The sequence below is a fragment of the Budorcas taxicolor genome, chromosome X (assembly GCF_023091745.1).
Source record: "Budorcas taxicolor isolate Tak-1 chromosome X, Takin1.1, whole genome shotgun sequence".
Lineage (NCBI taxonomy): Eukaryota > Metazoa > Chordata > Mammalia > Artiodactyla > Bovidae > Budorcas > Budorcas taxicolor.
Window position 1 is genome coordinate 128,088,682 of NC_068935.1, and position 20,252 is coordinate 128,108,933.

At 42.4% G+C, this 20,252-nt stretch overlaps 2 protein-coding genes across 7 annotated transcripts in view; one reads left to right on the forward strand and one right to left on the reverse strand.

Annotated features, from left to right (window-relative positions):
- The window catches only part of CTPS2 (CTP synthase 2), a 109,715-nt gene that overhangs the window by 53,614 nt on the left and 35,849 nt on the right, over positions 1-20,252 (forward strand). For all 6 annotated transcript variants that reach the window (XM_052663060.1, XM_052663063.1, XM_052663064.1 and 3 more), the window contains exon 14: positions 16,931-17,027. In XM_052663060.1, the coding sequence (XP_052519020.1) occupies positions 16,931-17,027 (97 nt within the window). The remainder of the gene's footprint in view (positions 1-16,930; positions 17,028-20,252) is intronic.
- Positions 3,131-6,485, reverse strand: S100G (S100 calcium binding protein G). Its single transcript, XM_052663067.1, has 2 exons — positions 6,351-6,485; positions 3,131-3,235 (listed from the first exon to the last, which is right to left on the reverse strand). The coding sequence occupies exons 1-2, from the start codon at positions 6,483-6,485 to the stop codon at positions 3,131-3,133; spliced, it is 240 nt and encodes a 79-aa protein (XP_052519027.1).

The window sequence follows — 20,252 nt, forward strand, 5'->3', positions numbered from 1 at the left end:
TTAAATTTTTTGGCCACACTGCTCAGCATGTGGGATCTTAGTTCCTCAACCAGGGATTGAACCTTCACCCTGTGCAGTGGAAGTGCAAAGTGTTAAACCACTCAATTACCAGGGAATCCCTGGGAAAAAAGAGATTTTAATAGGTTAGTCATAAACTCAGCAGGGGAATTCAGTTTTAGGGGGACTAAACATGTAAACCATGACCTGCCTGTCTTGGGTTGCCCCGAGGGCATGGCTTAGTTTCATTGAGTTAGACAAGGCTGTGGTCCTAGTGTGATTAGATTGACTAGATTTCTATGAGTATGGTTTCAGTGTGTCTGCCCTCTGATGCCCTCTTGCAACACCTACCATTTTACTTGGGTTTCTCTTACCTTGGGCGTGGGGTATCTCTTCACGGCTGCTCCAGCAAAGCACAGCTGCTGCTCCTTACCTTGGATGAGGGGTATCTCCTCCCGCCACCCTTCTGACCTTCAGCGTGGGATGGCTCCTCTAGGCCCTCCTGCGCCCGGGCAGCCACCACTCCTTGGACGTGGGGTTGCTCCTTACTCCTTGGAAGAAAAGTTATGACCAACCTAGATAACATATTCAAAAGCAGAGACATTACTTTGCCGACTAAGGTCCATCTAGTCAAGGCTATGGTTTTTTCTGTGGTCATGTATGGATGTGAGAGTTGAATTATGAAGAAGGCTGAGTGACGAAGAATTGATGGTTTTGAACTGTGGTGTTGGAGACGACTCTTGAGAGTCCCTTGGACTGCAAGGAGATCCAACCAGTCCATTCTGAAGGAGATCAGCCCTGGGTGTTCTTTGGAAGGAATGATGCTAAAGCTGAAACTCAGCACTTTGGCCACCTCATGTGAAGAGTTGACTCATTGGAAAAGACTTTGATGCTGGGAGGGATTGGGGGCAGGAGAAGAAGGGGACGACAGAGGATGAGATGGCTGGATGGCATCACGGACTCGATGGACACGAGTCTGAGTGAACTCCGGGAGTTGGTGATGGACAGGGAGGCCTGGGGTGCTGCGATTCATGGGGTCACAAAGAGTCGGACACGACTGAGTGACTGAACTGAACTGAACTGAAACATGTTAACACTAACTAACTAACATATAAACACTGATACTCGTTTTTGTGTGTGTGTGTCCTTTCAGAGAATTTTTTTTAGCTCGTGTTCATTGGAAGGGTGATTGGGAAAAAAAATGTGTAATGAGGCTCATTAGGAGGGTGATAATGAACAGAAAGGTCAAGATGCTGATCAAAGAGAATGTGTGCAGCACTGATGATTTGCTGGTGTTTCTGAGCAGAGGAGAGTGGGGGTCAGGATAAAAACCTGGCTTCCATGGCACCACTGTCGTGGGCTCTCATGGCCAGCTTGTACTCATATGGCTTTGTCATTTTAACTGTCAGGTGGGGGGCAGAAGAAAGTTAGTCTCCTCCCATGTTCCCCACTCTCTCCCTCCCTCCCCTGAACTAGACTCAGCTTGTGGAACTGAGAGGGTAACAGGCAGAAAGGCCAGGGGTCTCCAAACGGAGAAAATAGCCTGCAAGTGTCAGACATTTTTATCTCTCTTAAGTGGCAGGAGGAAACAAACTAGCGATATTTTTTCCTTCTCTATACATATTTTAAAGGAGGTTTCTCTTAAAATACCCTGTTGCCATAATGACACCTGGTTTCACCTGAAGTTAACTATTCTCAAACCTAGAGATAACCAATGCCTTTTTCTTATGGAAATGTTTATCTTAAGCTATGCTAATGTACTATGCATTTACCCCAAACTCTGTCTTCAAGTTGGTTCCGCCTTTTGGCTCAGAACTTACTTGATAAACCAGTATGTTATACTCAGATATTGTCCCTCTCATCTATGTAAATAAAACTATTTGTATGGTGATCTGTCCTTCTTCAAGATTGAAGTTAATCATTTTATGGCCCAGGATGAACCATTTGGTGCCAAGATTATCCCAAAATGCATCTTATGGGTGAGGGGCCTGGTGCCATTCTGAGTTTTAAGACATTCCTTTCTTTCATTAGCAGACTGCTAGTGACTATATTCCTGGGTTGGGAAGTTCCCTGGAGAAGGAAACGGCAACCCACTCCAGTACTCTTGCCTAGAAAATCCCATGGATGGAGGAGCCTGGTGTCCATGGGGTCGCAAAGAGTTGGACACGACTGAGCGACTTCACTAGTGACTATATAACCTCCAGCTGAAGACTAGCAGGGGGGTACTTTTTCTGCCCCCTTCTGATGCCTATGTCAGAAGCTTTCTCTATCTCCTCTATATTGTAATAAAACTTTATTACACAAAAGCTCTGAGTGGGCAAGCCTCGTCTCTGGCCCTGGATTAAATTCTTCTCCTTCGGGGCCGAGAATCCCGGTGTCGTGATTCAACAACAACCTTTCAGAACTTGAGGGCTAGCTGCTTATCAGATACCCAGAATCCCAGCAGCATAGGATGCCAGATCTGGAGGGCCCTGCTTTCCTGTCCTTTTTATTTTTCACATCACATACCAGAACCAAGGCCACCTGTTTGGTCATGGAGTAAAGCTGACTCTCTGGACCTATGTTCCTTCTGCTCCCCCAGAGGATCAGTGATTGAAAAGGCACAGCTGGTGCTAGGAGATGACTTTAAAGACAAGTGTCTGTTCTGTGAAGTCTGTTTCTTACTAGCCATTGACTAGAGTGAAATGGGAGTCGATGCTGGGAATGATGTGATCCCCTGCATGGCTGCAGGGTGAGAGCAGGGAGAGGGTTATTCTGGCGGACAAGTGGAGGAAGGGAGTTGGTTTGACTCATCAGAATTCTTTCCAAGTCTCTGCCACCGTTTTTGTGGTTTTGGTCAAGATCATGGAACTATTCTGGGCCCTCCCCCCCCCCTTTTTTTCACTTTATAAATCTGTACATTAGATAAAGGTTACATCAAATTAAGGTTACTTTCAAATCTAGTAAGCTCCAGGAGTCAGTACTTGACAAGGTGAGACATATTTAAGGATTTTTTAATTCAGTAATTAGACCTCAGTGTTGGATCTTTACAATTGTAAAGAATTAAGTGGCGACATTGATGGTTTCGTACAAAGTAGGACCACATCCCAGGCACTCTTCTTCCAGTACTGAGAATGATATTTTATTCTTTCCTTCACTGGGATATCTTTTTCACCAACACCTGGAATTCTTCGAAACTAACTTCTCCATCTCCATTCTTGTCTAGTTCTTCAAAAAGCTCATCGAGGGTGCTTGGACCCTGGTTTTAGACAAAAAGGAGGGAACAGAAAAGGGGGAGAAACAAGTCAGTTACTGCTGCACATTAAATTAGAGACACCGCGTCTATGTTCCAAGAAGGCAACTGAGGTTTTAGTCACGTTACTGACAGTGAGAGATGAAAAAAAAAACCTTAGTTGTAGCATTGGTTCATGTCACAGAGCTGGCTACCCCCCCATTAAAAAAACAACAACCAACTATATCACATTTATTATTTGGAAATTAATAATGTATATTTTAAAATATTTGGTTTCCTTTGTAATCTAAATCATTCTTTTGAGAAGTCCCAGGGCTTCATTTGGCTGCCGAGGGGCCCTGCTCTAAGGTTTCCCTGGGAGCTAGTTCAGCATCCAGCTCCAGGGCTGAGCCAGCATATGACCAGGGGCTTGCTGTGGGCCAGCTCTGTGACAAAGCTTTTCCTTGGCCTGTGTAATTCTCCCAGCTGCCTTGTGGGGGAGATCCACATTACAGATGAGGAAACAGGCTTTGAGACGACTTGCCCAGGGCTCCCAGCTGGTAAGAAGGGGATTGGGGTTCAAACATTGACTCTAGAGCTCAACCCCTTGATTAGTAACCATCCCATTTTTTTCCCCAAATCATGTGTTGCAGCCCACTTCTATGCAAGGTTGACTTTGGCTCAGTGGTTCTTACACCAGGTAAGTAGGCTTGCTGACCTTAGTAAACCCAAGGTGATTGGGGGTTTTACTCCCAGAGCTTCCAGTTCACTAGGCTTGGAGTCAGATCTGAGAATCTATATTTCCAACAAGTTCCTGGGCAGTGCTGATCCTGAGAACCAACCACTCAGAGAACCACTGCTTGTTATCAAAACATCAGATCATGTTCAGCCCAACTCCCTTTTGACTAATGGTATTGCTGTAGTGACTTAAGCAGACTTAATTTTGTCTGTGCTGTAGGGGTGGAAAAATTTCCCTCCTTCCCTTCTGGGTTCTTTGGCTAGTCTATTAATTAAATCAACACAGACAGATTAACAGGAGAACAAGTTTAATTACATACGTATGGGGTACCCCATAAAAATTTGAGACCCAAAGGGCAACCAGGTAACTGAGGCTTATATAACATCCTGAGCTAAGGATACAAAGGGAAGGAAGGCCATTCATAGGAAGGCAGAGATGTTTGGAAAACAAAAGTTTAGCCTGTTATACAAATATATTTCTAAGGAAAAAAGGAATCTAAAGCAAGAGCTCTCTTCCTGGGACAGGCTCCCCTTTCCAATGTAAATTTAGGCAGTTGAGTGGGAGGTAAAGAGCTTTCCCTGAATCTTCTGGGTTTTGATTCCTTTTAGTTCAAAATAATCTCCATGCTTAAGTGGCATATTTCGGGGAGACTTGTTCTGAGCCCCTTCACTACCATAAAACTCTAATTGTAAAGCCATTACAACTCTGAATTTAAGGTAAGGAGTCTCTTTGGCAAAATGGTATCCAGGAAACCTATTGAAATAGCAGTTTAGTTTGTAAGTCAGCTTCAAAAAACTTTTTTGAATTCTGGTAAAAAACACATACGATAAAATTCCCCATCTTAACTATTTTTAAGTATACAGTTCAGTAATGTTAAGTATGTTCACACTGTTGTGCAGCAGATCTCTACATCAAGGTATGTTTTAACCCTTAAGATTCCTACAAAGACATTTGACACTTAGCTACGCTCACAAGACCGCACTGTAAGTTAGCTATTCAACATCTGTTTTACAAAAAGTCTGTATGAAAATACAGTCAGTACATGACTTCATATGTAGATTTTTCATAACTTACCACTAGTCATTCTACCTTTATCCAAATTAGAAAAGTCATATGTGCTTTTTATAGGAAATACATAAAATACAGAAAAATACAGAAAAGTTCACCAATCTTACCTTTAAAAACAACTTGACTAGATTGCCTAGGCTTTCCTGTCAGATTATTATTTTTCTTCTTTTTCTTATTTTTTTATTATTCCTATTATTATTTTTCTTCCTTTTGGAAAAATTTAAGAGTTTTTTAAAAAGTTAAATCTTTCTTAGAAATGTTGGTTTTTAATTAGAAAATCTCTTTTTCTGCTAGTGCCTTTAACTTTTTAAAAGTTGTTTCACATTTTAACTGTGAGAAAATTGATTATAAGGTCATCAAATTCAGCTACTTCGCTTTTTAGTACTAGAAACAGAAACCTCAACAACTGAAACTATAAACCTCATATGTCATATTGGCAAAAGGGACATTTCTGGTTAAAATACGAGAACCAGATTCTGAAGTAAGAGCTAAATAGGGACCAAGTCAAATGTAACAGTTAGTTGCACAGTTGCTTCCATTTTGAAGATGATTTTTAGTTCCAAGGGAAAGAAAGGGTATAGGAGCAAAGAGAATCAGTTTTTCCCTGTTGCTTATTGCCTCTAGATGCATTTTGATTTTGACAACTCTGGGATGGTTTTGATGAGAAACTTTATGGCTGGGGAAATGTAATCCTTTCCTGAAAGTTGTTTAGAAATATATTGTTGCTCATTAACACAAACTTAGGTGCTTAACACAAATGTAAATGCTTTTGAAATAGAAATAGGTGTCGCAGGAGGGCAATTTATCAGCATGAAGCCAGTTTCCTTAACAGATTGCCAAGTAAGTGTTGGTCTAGTTGAGAGATCCTACCTATAACAGAGAAGCACATCCAAGTCCAACTTCTATAATTGTACAGGTCTCTTTGTTTTCCTAAAGCTTGACACAGAGGTGCCGAACCCAGACTGAAGGACTTAGTATGTTTGCTTGGCGACCTAGGGGTCTTCCAAACCTATCTTGGTAAAAGTACAATCGTGGCTTCTGTTTACTATGACTGGGCACCTCGGGAACTGTGTGTCAAGGCTGGGGGCGATAGACGGCAAAGCCCGTTCTTTCTAGGAGCTTGCCATCTGAAATGTAGCCTACCCCAGAGGAGGAAGGCATGCATTCAAGTGTCCTCTTTCAGGTGATGCCCACATCTTGGCTGCTGGGTGCTCTGCTCCAAATGGAGCTCTGATCAGTGTCATTGAGGACCTTAGCCTCTCCCTGAGTCCTCCCTTCTCCCTGTCCTTCCCACCATCCCTGCCCTGTCAGTGGACTCTGTGGTGGTGCACTCACCTTCAGCAAACTGGGGAATTCCGTCTGAAGCAATAGCTTGAGCTCCTCCTTGGACAGTTGGTTTGGATCACCTTCTTTGGCTGCATATTTTTCAAAAATGCCCTTCAGTTCTTCTGGAGACTTTTTGGCACTCATTTTGGTGTCCTGTAAATTGGGAAAACAATGAACTTAACAGAAAGCCAGAGTATTTTATACTGATGATAGCCAGCAGGAGTTGAGTGCTTTTGGGCAAGGTGAGAGAGAACAAAAGGGGAGGGGAGGAGATAAAAAGGAGGAGGAGGAGAGAGGAGGGTAGGAACTGTGGAAATGGCAATGTACCAGTGATTGCTAATGAATGTGTTTTTAAAATAATCATCTTAGATAGTATGTGAAATGTCTGTTCTTAGAGTACATCTGTTAGAAGATGGGCTTTGAAGTTAAATACTTTTACTAGTAATTATGACATTCTTCACTTGTACCTGATCTGCACACTGTAGGCTGTGGTCTTGAAGAAACCTGACCATAGCTTCTAGCCTCTTAAGTTACTGGTAATATCTTTAGATGGCACAAATCCACTTTTTCTCTAGACTATGATCTTTCACACCATTCTGAAAGGAAGCAGAAGGAGCTACTAAAAGTACTAAAAGCACACTTACCTGGCCGTTCAGCAGTGAGGCAGCTAGAAGAACCAAACAGGAGTGTGAGGAGCTGAGCCGGATCTTGTGACTTTTATAGTCTTAACAGACACACCACCCTGATTGTGAAATTTTCCTTTTGTTTGCCATTTAAGGGTAATTATTAATGGTTTTTGAAACCCAATCTTAAGACTGCATGAACTTCATAATTAAGGGCAAGATCCAATAAAGGGCCACCTTGATGGTTACTTAATGGTTCAGAGTCCCAAGGGTACGCTTGGATTCTTTACTCCTTAGATTATATTTTCTCTCCAAAGTGGAATTAGGATATTTTCTCACTGTTCATATTTCAGAAAGCTCAAATATGAAGGGTTGGGTTTTTTAAAATTTAGTTTCCTATTTAGTTTTGAAAAACATAATTTTGTGCACATCAAGAAAAAAATGCTGAAATAAAAGATCAAATACTAAATAGTTTGGAAAAATTATGTACAGCCTTTAAAGTCCCTTTGTGCATATTAGGTGCTTAAATTGTTTATTATTTATTATTTATTTATTTGTTTATTTTTTACAAAGTTTATTCTTTCTTTCTTTATTTTTTACAAAGTTTATTCTTAAATGTTTCCAAGACAGCACTTCATTTTAGCTATAGATGGCAACAGATGTTATGGCAAGGAGTCCACATGTTTACACAGAAATGGAACTAAGGGTCATCATTGCCTCAGACGCAAGGGATAGCTTATTTTTTTCCAGATTTCTTAATTCTACCTGTGACCAGGGAGCCTTTCCCCGAGGCCTTAGCTTTTAGCTCTTATTTTTAGTTTCTTCTACTCCACCTTCTGTTTCTGTTTGAATGCCTTATCTCATCCATCTCCTTGTCTTGCTTCTTGGGCTGCTTCAGGGGCTTCTTGCCTCCTTTGGGACGCTGACATGGCACCTGCCGCCCCTTCCCCAGACCCTGCCACCCGAAGCGGCTTATATTTTTGAATAATAATGAGTAAAGTATCATCAAGAAGCAGGTTTAAGAAGTGGGGTAGGGGGGAGATACACAATAATTTGTGATTTCATTTGGCAAAGCAATATTGCCGAGTAGCATGGTCTTTTTTTCAACTTTTTCATTATTTGTTGTTCCCATATGTGCTTTTTATTTCTTCATTGTTTTTCCTTGCCAAATCTATTTTGTTAACCACTCTAAAAACTTGTGAAAACAGTTGACTTACTTTTATTCAATTGGAATTCCTTAAAACTTTTGGAACTGCCAGGATTTAAAATTGGAGACTAATTTTATTTCTCTTGGAAAGAGTTTCATGAAAGAATTAGGACATTTCCCAGGAGCATTATTCCAATACTGATTGTAACTCATAAGAAGGGGTTCTAGATCAACTTTAAAAGCACTTGCAAGCATTTAAATACTTGTATACATCCATACTTTTATGGACCTTTTCTATTTTTTATTTATTTTTCTCTGACCCTTTGTTATATTATGTACAGATTCAGGATTGAAATATTGCACTATATTTCTCTCTATGCTTTTCAGTTCTAAAATTCTAAGGCCTTATTTACCTTGAAGAACAAATGTGAAATCTTATGTATAGAATTTCTTGAAAGCTCCCACCAATCCTGAGCCTTGATCATTCCATGCATTTTAGCTGTCTTGTGTATGTTATTCTAGCCTTTATTACAGATTATTTGACTATGGTATGCATCAGTGGGGTCCCCTGTGGCTCAGATGGTAAAGCATCTGCCTGCAATGCAGGAGACGTGGGTTCGATGCCTGGATTGGGAGGATCCCCTGGAGAAAGGCATGGCAACCTACTCCAGTATTCTTGCCAGGAGAATTCCATGGACAAGAGAGCCTGGCAGACTACAAACATGGGGTTGCAGAGTTGGACATGACTGAGTGACTGAGACACTTCAATGCATGGTAACTGACTGTGTGTTCACTCACTTGTTAAAGACAGGCATTTTGCTTTTACTTGTAAAATATAAAAAAATAGTGTTCTGATTTTGGTAATATATTTTAATCAAGATTTTAGAGAATTTCTCAGGTTTTTATACTTATGCTCTGTTTTACCTGGGAGGAAGGAGGCTGTTGTTGAATGGTTATGAAAAGAAACATGTATTTCATATAACACATTTTTTTAAAAGATTCAAATCTACAGAAAATTTTTAGGAAAAGTCAGTGAATACCAACCCAACTTTTGCTCAGATTTACTAATTACTAACATTTCCACATTTGCTTTCTTTTTCTATGGACAACCCTTCCTGCCTCAACCATTTGAGAATCAGTTACAGACATCCAGACAGCCACTAAATACCTCAGCATCTTATTTACTAAGGGCAAAAACATCCTCCTGCACAACCACAGTGCATTCATTATCACAGCCTTTATTCACATCTCGTTAATTGTTGATATAGCATCTTAAATCATCTCTTAAATCATCTTAAAGCATCTCAAATTAGCACTTGTGAGCTAAAATCAACATGGTAATTGTTTTATTTCTTGAGTCTATATTGAAGAAATGATTTTTTTAAATATTTACTTCATTCCCCTTGTGGCATTTGGGATCTTTTCCTTGTGGCGCGTGGGATCTGTTTCCCTGACCAGGGATCGAACCCGGGCCCTCTGCATTGGGAGCACAGAGTCTTAGCCCCTGTACCACCAGGGACGTCCCAAAGAAATGATTTAATAATTATATATGATCTTAATAACAGTATATCTATATGATTTTAACAAGTATATATTGTATGACATAATACATATATCTATAACACATGACATATTGTATATATGACACATGTGTGAGCATGTGTGTATATAAAAGTAACTGTAAGAAAAACATTTGAAACAATATTGGTTAACAATCTTTTAGGCTTCATATCTCTAGTTTCAAGGGAGGACCTCTGATTAAAACAGGCCCAGGGCTGCTTGTTGTCAGAAGTTAGGCTTGTAGTAAACGCTAACAGAGAGCTTGGCTTCTCTGGTGGCTCAGTGGTAAAGAATCCTCCTGCCAATGCAAGAGATGTGGGTTTGATCCCTGGGTCGAGAAGATTCCTTAGAGAAGGAAATGGCAACCCAGTCCAGTGTTCTTGCCTGGAAAATCCCATGGACAGAGGAGCCTGGGGCTATAGTCCATAGGGTTGCAAAAGAGTCCGTTGCGACTTAGTGACTGAACAACCACAGCAAACGCTAACAGAACTGGAAAAACACCCCATTGATCCTCTTGTATTGTTACTTGCTCACCTCTGCCAGTGACCTCTCTTGTCTCTTATTTTTCTCATCACCTGTAGACTCAAGCATGGGGGTAAACCTGAAGTGGGAAACATGAAATCCACCAATAGATATTCTTATGAAACATTAACTAAAAATGTATGGAGATGGGTGATAAATACAGGGTGTGTTCAAAAGAGTGCATTTTTAAACCAGAGAAAGCGGAAAAAATGACAGGCACAAGATGGGTAATGGAAAAATGGAGAGGCAAAGGTTATTTCACCTGACTGTTCAATTGCTTGATCTTTGGACAGACTTCAGTTTTTCCTAGGAAAGCTGGGAGTAACTTATTTTACAAGCTTGGGCTACCACAGGCTTTGGTGGCCAGGTTACTCTACTCAAAGGCCACAACAGCAGTGCCTCAGAAAGCACCTCTGGGCTCCGCATAGCAAAATGGGTATGAAGTGCTGTCTCTGGGTTCGTGTTGTCTTTGATGCTGAGGTCTGGAAGAGATCCTGACTTCAAAGTGCTGCTGTCCCTAAAAGGGAGCCCTCTACATGCCTCCATGATGGCATTCACCTTCCACTTCCAGCCTCTGCCCTGGGTTCCTCCTAACCCAATGACTATTGAAGGCTGCTTTTTTTTTTTTTTTTTTAACTGGGCTTCCCTGGTGGCTCAACTGGTAAAGAACCCGGCTGCAATGCAGGAGACCTGGGTTCGATCTGTGGGTTGGGAAGATTCCCTGGAGAAGGGAACGGCTTACCCAATCCAGTATTCTGGCCTAGAGAATTCCATGGACTGTACAGTCCATGGGGTTGCAAAGAGTCAGACATGATTGAGCAACTTTCACTTTTTTTTTAAGTTAAAAAAATTATTTAGTTAGTTTATTTTTGGTTCTACTGAATCTTTGTTGCTGCACTGGCTTTTCTGTAATTGCGATGAGTGGGGGGCTACTCTCTGGTTGCGGTGCTCAAACATCTCATTGCAGTGGCTTTTCTTGTTGTTGAGCACGGGCTCTAGGCTCGTGGGCTTCAGTAGTTGTGGCTCTAGAGCACAGGCTCAGTAGTTGTGTCACAGGGGCTTAGTTGCTCCACGGCATGTAGGATCTTCCTGGACCAGGGATTGAACCCGTGTCTCATGCATTGGCAGGTGGATTCTTTACCACTGAGCCACCAGGGAAGCTGCCTCCACACATGACCTGTTAGCTCCAGAAGTTCTACAGCATCCCTATGAAGTGGATGCTCATGTATGGAGATGGGCAAGGACCCAGTCAAGGTCGCACATCACCGGGAACTGGCAGAGTTGGAATTCAAGTCCGAGGTCAGGCTGCACTCTCAGCTACCATGCCACCTGCCCGGTCCCAGGAGTAGGTTTCTGTGAGGAGAGCTGGTCAACAATGTTAGTGTGAGGCCCAGAGGTAGGACTTAGACTTGTGTCATAATCACACCTGAAGGTATGAGTCTTCTTTTCCTGGTGTAAATAACAGACCTTCTTTACTGATGGAAAAAACCAGATTTCAAAGGCTGGAAAATATGTACATATTTCTGAGACTGCTTAATACTTTCACCTTTGTAGATTCCATCCTCATGCTGCCCTGAGGCTGCAGGGAAGTGCTGGCCCTGTATCACGTGTATCAGGTGAGAGTTGGGCTTGGGCCCAGTGTGCCTCAGCCTCAGAACAGGCCACTGCCCCTCCCCTTCTGTCTGCAACTTGATCTCAGAGACTCTCTATTCCATGTGGGCTCACTGACCAGTCCCTGGGCCTCCTCTGTTAATTTTTAATTAAAATCCAGGGAGGTTTAATGATGGAGTGCTTGATCCGAACCTGGCACTGTGCTGAATTCTGGTGGAGCTAAAGAAGAAAATTTAGTCCTTGTGTGTGAGAACGCCATACCTTAGTTTCTGAGAGGAGATGCATATATGAAATGATTGAAGAGGTTAAAGTTGTATACAGTAAAGGACTGTATTAGATTCCTATCACTGCTGTAACAGATTACCACCAACGTAGTGACAACTTTCCTTTTTTTTTACAGGTCTGGAGCTCAGAAGTGGGTTGGTAGAGCTGCATTTCTTCTGGTGGCTCTAGGGGAAAATCTATTTCTTTGCCTTTTCCAGCTTCTAGAGACTGCCTGCTCATGGCCCTTTCCTCCATTTTTAAAGCCAGCCAGGTGGCCTCTTCCAATCTCCCTCTCTCCCTTTCACTCTGACCTCTGTTTTATTGTTACCTGTCCATCTCTGATTCTGACCCTCCTGCTTCCTCTTATGAAAACTCTGTAGTTACATTGGGCCTACCCAGATAACCTCAGATAGTCTTCCCATCTCAAAAGCCTTAATTTAAGCAGGCTTGCAAAATCCCTTTTGCCACGGAAGGCAACATATTCATAGTTTCTGGGGACTAGGACTTGGACATCTTTGGAAAGCCATTATTCAGCCTACCACTTACTTGAAATGAATTAACAATGTGTAGGTCATTTCTTTGATAGGGTGAGCACAACATTGGTATTAAGTATGGCGTGATAAGGAGAACTGGAGGGTGCCCCTAAAGCAGGAGCCCATGTGGGATGGTGGGGAGAAGCCATCTCAGGGGAAGTAGTGAAGAGGCGATATGTATGTAGTGGAGTTGTGGGGAGGGAAGCAGAGGTGCCATTGCCCATGGACTTGTCCAAGCTGAGGTAGAAACCACAGGTTAGAATATGTAGGAAGAGCATATGTGGTTCCTGAATGAGGTGGAACCTGAGTGTCACATGGGAGGGTTATATTTGATCTGCAATGATGGAGGCTATTATAGCTGGCTAGCTACTGGAGACAATCTGCTGGGAGATAGCCTCCCTGAGTGTCCCCAGATGAAATGTCCAGAGGCCAGGAACATGGGAGAAGCTGGGCTTACCAGGGCTCTGTCGGGTAGGTCAGAAGGCTTGTACTCTTTCTCACACTGCCATTTAAGAACTCCATCTTTGGGATTTCCTTGGCAGTCCAGTGATTAGGACTCTGTGCTTTCACTGCTGAGGGCCTGGGTTCAACCCCTGATTGAGGAACTAAGATCCACAAGCCATGCATTGTGGCCAAAAAAAAAAAAAAAAGGAATTTCATTTTTGATAAGGGAGCCTGACTTCCCTAGACTTTCTTGTGTAAGGCACCCAGGACTCGTGAAGTCTTAAAACCATTACACTTTTATCGTGGGCTGCAGAAACTTTGGTAAAGGTTAATTAGGGCCATGTTTATCCTTACATGACACTTTTACATCTCCTAAAGCTTTATCACCACCAATATTCGTTACTTATTGATCCTTTTTTATTTTTCTTCTAGTCTATGGCTTGGTTCCAAGAAAGGATGGATCTTTAGTGGGGATCATGTGACAGCTTGTATTTAGACATGCTCAGAATGGGCAAAGGCGACCCTTTTTGCAACGGTAGAGACCTTTTCCTCTTAGATGCAAAATCTAGGGTATTTTGGAAATGTTGGGGATTAAAACTAAAGGATTTCTGAGATTCTTTTCTTTAACCACTCCAGTAATGATAAAAGATATGTTTTGAAACTGTGATGTTCTCCTGTTTCTCAGCTTTTTGTGGAAGGAATGCCAGGAACAGAGATGATTTCCTTAATTTTGTTGCTGAATCAGGTCACCTGTAACCTGAGAGGCAGTCTTATTGTCATCTTTAGATCTGGTAGAATGGCCTGACACCTTTGCAAGGCAGATGGTTGGGCCAGGCATGGCCAGAGGTGCCCTGTGTTCTCTGCCGTCCCCAGCTGTCCCCTTCTGGTGTGTTTGTGTTCCCCCCAGCTGGTGCCTGGCCTGGACGTTCTTCTACTGAGTGTGTGATGGGCATCCACTGGATGTGGCTTTCTGTCGGTTCTCGCTCTGCTTTTCTTCTTTCAGTGCTGTTCAGAGCATCATTCAGAGTTGGAAAGCTACTTCCATCTACTACCCTATCTTTTCTCTAACATTTTCTGGGCCTCTCTGATGGTTTCTATGGTAGCATATTTTAATTGGAGGGTCACCATGGCAGTTACACCTTGGGATTTCTTTCTGTGCTATCATTTCAGGAGAAGGTCTTACTTATTGCTATGAAAACAGTGGGGATAATGTGAACAAGTACCCTAGTAGAAGGAAGGCCTACATGATATATTTCACCATTTGGGACTTCAATTTGTATTTTCATTAAAGTAATGCTGTGTTCAAAGTTGAAAGAGCCAACAGTTGCAAAAAGTCTATAAGGAAAAAATTCAGTAATCCTCACCTTCTCTCTACCACCCTCCACTCTTATAGCTGTTTCTCTTGATATTTACCTTCATGTATCTAAATAATATTCTTATATTGCTCTTTCAGGAATTCCCAGACTTCCCCCTATGTTGGAGGAATATTTAAGACCCTTAGGCAGCCCTGTGCCCACTACATTTAGCTTTTGGAAATACCTCTTTTGGAAGTGTTTTCTGGCCTTGTGTTTGTCAGATTCATCCCAAGTAAGTAAGCAGTAAGGCAGGATTCCTGTTCTTAGTTGGGTCATTTGACTCCATTCTCAGTGGTTTATACCAGAACAGTCCTTGAATTCCAAGCATGCTAATAATAAGTGAAAAAGCCACTCTTCCTGAGTGGAAAAACCCAGTACAGTAAGTAAGGGTGACTTGAAGCATCACATTACACTTACAAGAAGAAACCAGGGGAGTTTATTGCTGTAGTCTTCCTAAAGGGTTCAGATTGTCTTCAACTGAAATGGAAATTGAAGCTGTGAATCAGTCTAGGGCTTCTTATGAGTCTGTGGCAGGTAGTATAGTCTTATCTGCTCTTTTGTAGAAAATACCCAAAGGGCTGGGCATTTATTAACAGCTCAGCTTTCTGAACTGGAAGCTAATGCCCTCTCTCACCTCACTCCCATAATACTTAATCTAGCTGTAATTAGCTGACCCAGGAAGATAGGAAAGACATGCCAAGGCCAAGAGCACTTCAGAACTGAGCACTTCATCTGCCAAGGCATGTCGTCAAGTTTTCTTCTCCACCCCTTCCCCTCAATGACTCTTACTGGGGCCACAGGGTTCAGGTGGCTCAGAAAGTCCTGGGGCATTGATAAGATCAGACAGGTTCTTGGAAAATTCCAGTTGTCAAGGTTTCCTGTAGAGCATTAAGTGGTAGTTAAGGTATAGAAAAAAACAAGGACAGAAAGGTTTTATGAGAGGAAACTTGAGCAATTCCATTAGAGCAGGTTAAATCACCCAACTATAGTCTCTTTTAACAACTTTTAAAAGGTGAAGTAAAACCATAAGATTGTAGTGAACAGAACTGAGAAAATAGACCAATGATGAACCAGAACAGGCTTTTCATAAAAAATCACGTGTTTCTGGATTTCTGTGAATTAATCCTAAAGATAAATCTGAAATTATTTGTTCTGAGTTCATTCCGTCCTCCATGCATCCATTCAGTGCACACCAGCTGCCAGCTCCATGTGTGCTAGGGGCTGGGAATGCAATGGTAAAAGCGAAAAGCAGCCCAGCTCTTAGAGATTCACAGTCTAGTACACAAAGCACTCTTCACACAAACTGAAGGGGACACAGTGACAGGGAACATGTTGCTAGAGGACCCCAACTAGGCTGTGATGCCTGGGAGGATCAGCTCCCGGGAAGCTCGTATTGAACTAAGACCTTAAAGTTAAGGATGGATTAATTTAGGAAAAGAAAGTAGGGGAGTGAGAGATGTTCGAAGTCCTCCTGGTGGCAGGAAAGAAGATGCACTTGAACTGAAGGAGGGTTTGGTGACCAGCTCAAGGTGGGAGGGTAAAGTCATGGGAAGTGAGGCCGAAGGGCTCGGCTGGGCCAGTACCACGTAGTCACGGATTTCAAGCAGGAGAAATCCCATGACTACTCTGCCTGCAGTGTGCAGGGTAGTGAGGGGTGTGTAAATGTGGGGTGTGGCAAGTTGGTGAGCTCTGGCTGCAGCCTGGGTGAAAGGCTCTGGTAATGGGTGTAGTAGGAACTATAGATGGATGCAGGAAGCCTGGAGTGGATAAGTGGATAGGACTCGACATGTTGGGTGTGAGGGATGAAGGAGAGGGAGATCCAGGGTGATGCTTAGGTGTCTGAGCTATGGGATATGCTAGAATAGATGATATATATTTTTAATAAAAGGAATCTTTCTAGAAGACTTCCCTGGAAGTCTAGTGGTGAAACACTCTGTGCTTCCACTGCAGGAGACACAGGTTTGATTCCTGGTCGGGGAACTAAGATCCTGCATGCCGCAGCGCGGGCCAAAAAAAAAAAAAAGAAATCCTTCTAAAGATTTTCTGCAGATTAGTACAGTCGGCTCTCCACGTCCATGGGTTCGGCATCTGCACATAACAGTAGCTGACTGTATTAATGCCATTTGCTTTTAGAAAATCTTTAGGAAATGGAGTGGGCAGCAGGAGAGGGTTATTATTATGAGGGACATGAAGACCAACGTGGAAGGTCCCAGAAGGCCAGAACTTGAAGTGTGAACATTGACCAAAACTGAGTTTGAATAATGACAGGAGGGAGGTCATGAAGATGTTCCCAGTAAATTTTGTACCTGTGATTTGAATGAAAGATGAGAAGCAGAGATGAGAAGGCAGCATACTGTGAGGAGTGTATAAAAGCATAACCGTGTTTGAATAGGAAAATTGGAAGGAATGATCGAATTTTATTTTTTTAGGGAACATCCTTACTCGGTGAGCATCCGCTAAAAGTAAAGCTTGAAATTTGGAAAATAATGTTTTTGCAAGATCCAAAACTGGGCTTGTTTTGTTTTCTAAGGTGATTGATATGCCGGAGCACAACCCTGGCAATTTGGGAGGAACGATGAGGCTGGGAATAAGAAGAACTGTTTTCAAAACTGAAAATTCAATATTAAGTAAGTTTCTCAGATTATTTGTTTTCTAACTCGGCAGGCATCATTTGCACAGCTGTGCCGGGCCACAGCCCTCCTGGAGCTCTCCCCGTCCACCCCCTCTCCCCTTCCCTGCCTCTGGCCTCCCGGCTTCTCCTGCGTCCCCATCCTCTCCCTGGAAGGGTTGGTAGAACACGCGTGCCTGCCCCTTCTCATTTCCTCTCCCCCACACCCTGGCCAGGGGGCTGCTGTGTGTTTTACCCACGCTCCTAGAGATGACCTTGCACCGGGGCAGTCCTGGTTCCAGCTCAATTCTGGTGAATCCACTGTTCTCGCCACTACATGGAAACTGGCTCCCTGTTTAACTGTTTCATGTCTGACTGCTTTGAGCCACTAATTTCCAAACTTCTTGAGAAGGGGCAGTTATGTCTCAGAAGTCTATTTCTCTGTTCCCTGAGTAGCTCCAGCATGGGATGAGGAAAATATGATGTGCCTCAGTATCTGATATTTGCTGATCTTCTATACCCAATAAGGTTATTCAAACTTCTGTGGAACTTTTCCCTGTAAATTAAAATGATTTGAGAATAACTTGATGTAACCCCAAGCTCTTGATTCAACTTGATAAATGTATCTCGGTGCCTACTCTGTACCATGTGCACCGCGCTCAGTTATGGAGAATTGAGTGGTGGCCAGGACAGACCACCGCTGCTCGCCTACCTCCCACTCCACCCCACCACCCCTGGGCCGGATACCGAGGCAGGAACCCAGATATCTCGAGCATCCAGCATTGTTCTGTGAAGTTATAAGAATACCTTAGGAAAATGCCTTCTTCACCTGAAGCGTAATAAGACTAGAAATATGAGTTTCTCCTTTAAGGCTAATAAACAACTTCTAAGAAATATAAAGCTTCCTAGCAAGAAAGAAATTTTGAAAAGGACAAGTTTCAAAGTGTACACATTTCCCTTCTCTCTCTGAATAAGAAGCCGGTGTTGTAAGAAATTTTTCTCTTCGTAGGTATTAGCAGCGATTCTTTGGCTTTCACGTGTTTCCAGATACTCTGAAACTTTGCTCAAATAGTGGTCTAAGAGGCAAAGATGCTTAGTGGGAAATTGTGTCTTTTAAAATTGTATTTGCTGTAAAAGATCAGTTATAATTGTACTGAGCTTTTTGAAAAGAGCATTGTGTTCAGTATACTTAAAAATTTTAGCTGTCTTGATGGAAATAAGACTGATTTAGGATTTGTTTTTCTTTACAGTAGACATAAAAATAGCATTGATGATTTTATGAATCTTAAGCACACCACCAAAACTTGTTGCTTAATTAACATCTTTTGCCTGCCTTGAAAAAATTTTAAACAGCTTTATTAAGATATTTATATACCATACAGTTCATCTTTTAAAATGTACAATTCACTGTTTTTCTTAAATTGTATTCACAGAGTTACGTAACCATCATTGCAGTCAAGTTTTGACCATTTTTATCACCTCAGAAAGAAACTTTGTTCCCTTTAGCTATCCCTACCCTTCCCCCTCTGGCCGATCTCTATAGATCTGCCTGTTCTGGATATTTCATATAAATGGAATGCGATTTTCTGACTTCTTTCATTTAGCATAATGTTGTAAGATACATGTACACTGAAGCATGTGTCAGTACTCCATTCCTTTTTATGGGGGAATAATAGTCTGTTGTATGGATAGACCACATTTTGTTTATCCAGTCATCTGTTGATGGACATTTGGGTTGCTTTCAGACCTGCCTTAAATTTAAATTATGCTTCATAGTTTGCAAAAGGCATGTGAGTATATGAACTTGTGGTCCCCAGGACCACAAGTTTTGCCTTCCCACCTGTGTGAGGCTTTCCACAGGTCTCCAAAAAGGTTGTGTTGGAGATATGACCATGGCTCTGTTGATTGTGGTAAAAATATAAAAATAAATATCACCATAGTGTTTTTTTCCCCTATTGGCATATTTCGTTTGTAGGAGTTGTGGTTTTTTTTTAAACCAAGCTGGCGTATTTCTTTTGAAGGACTTTTTCCCCCCTCTGCTGCTGCTAAGTCCCTTCAGTCGTGTCCGACTCTGTGCGACCCCATAGACGGCAGCTCACCAGGCTCCCCCATCCCTGGGATTCTCCAGGCAAGGACACTGGAGTGGGTTGCCATTTCCTTCTCCAATGCATGAAAGTGAAAGTGAAGTCACTCAGTCGTGTCCGACTTCTAGCGATCCCATGGACTGCAGCCTCCCAGGCTCCTCCGCCCATGGGATTCTCCAGGCAAGAGGACTGGAGTAGGGTGCCACTGCCTTCTTTCCCCCTCTAGTCAGCTCATTTATTTGTAGGCTTTTGTTTTCCCTAATTAACACATTTCTGTAAGAATGGTACGAATAGGACTTCCTTGGTGGCTCAATGGTGAAGAATTCACCTGCCAATGCAGGGGACACGAGTTGGATCCCTGGTCTGGGAAGATCCTGCATGCTGTGGAGCAGCTAGGCCCATGTGTCACAACTTCTGAGCCTGTGCTCTAGAGCCTGGGAGCTGCAACTGCTGAGCCCACACCCCTAGAGCTTGTGCTCTGTAACATGAGAAGTCTCCTCAAGGAGAAGCCCATGCACCACAACTAGAGGGTAGCCCTCCTCACTGCAACCAGAGAAAAGGCCATGTAGCAACAAAGACCCAGCACAGCCAAAAAGAAATAAATAAAAAATACATTTGCCTATATTGCCTATGAGAATATAGTTTGGATGGAAAGCGTTTTGATGCCAATCATTCATTTTTAAAATACATTTATTTAGTTTTGGCTGTGCTACATGGTTTGTGGGACCTTAGTTCCCTGACCAGGTATTGAACCTGGGCTCCTAGCAGTGGAAGCCCAGACTCCTAACCACTGCACTGCCAGGGAATTCCTGATGCTATTCATTCTTTGTTTAAATTTGATTTATAGGCCAGTGATTGAAATGCTGTGGATTAAATGGAAAAACAGAAAGGTAAAGTTTTTTTTAGTAAAAGAAGTCCTACTTAGGACATCTGAAAGAAGTATTTGAAGTAGGACCAAAGCCTAACAATATCAATAGACTGGATTAGCTAGATTCCTAATCCAGGAATGGTTGGATTACTAAAGTGATTCCAATTTTTATTTTTTAAATTTATTTGTCTGTTTATTTATTTACTTTTGGTTGCACTAGGTCTTCTTTCATTGCTGCGCTCGGGCTTTCTCTAGTCGCAGTGAGCTGGAGCTAACTCTGTTGTGGTCCGCA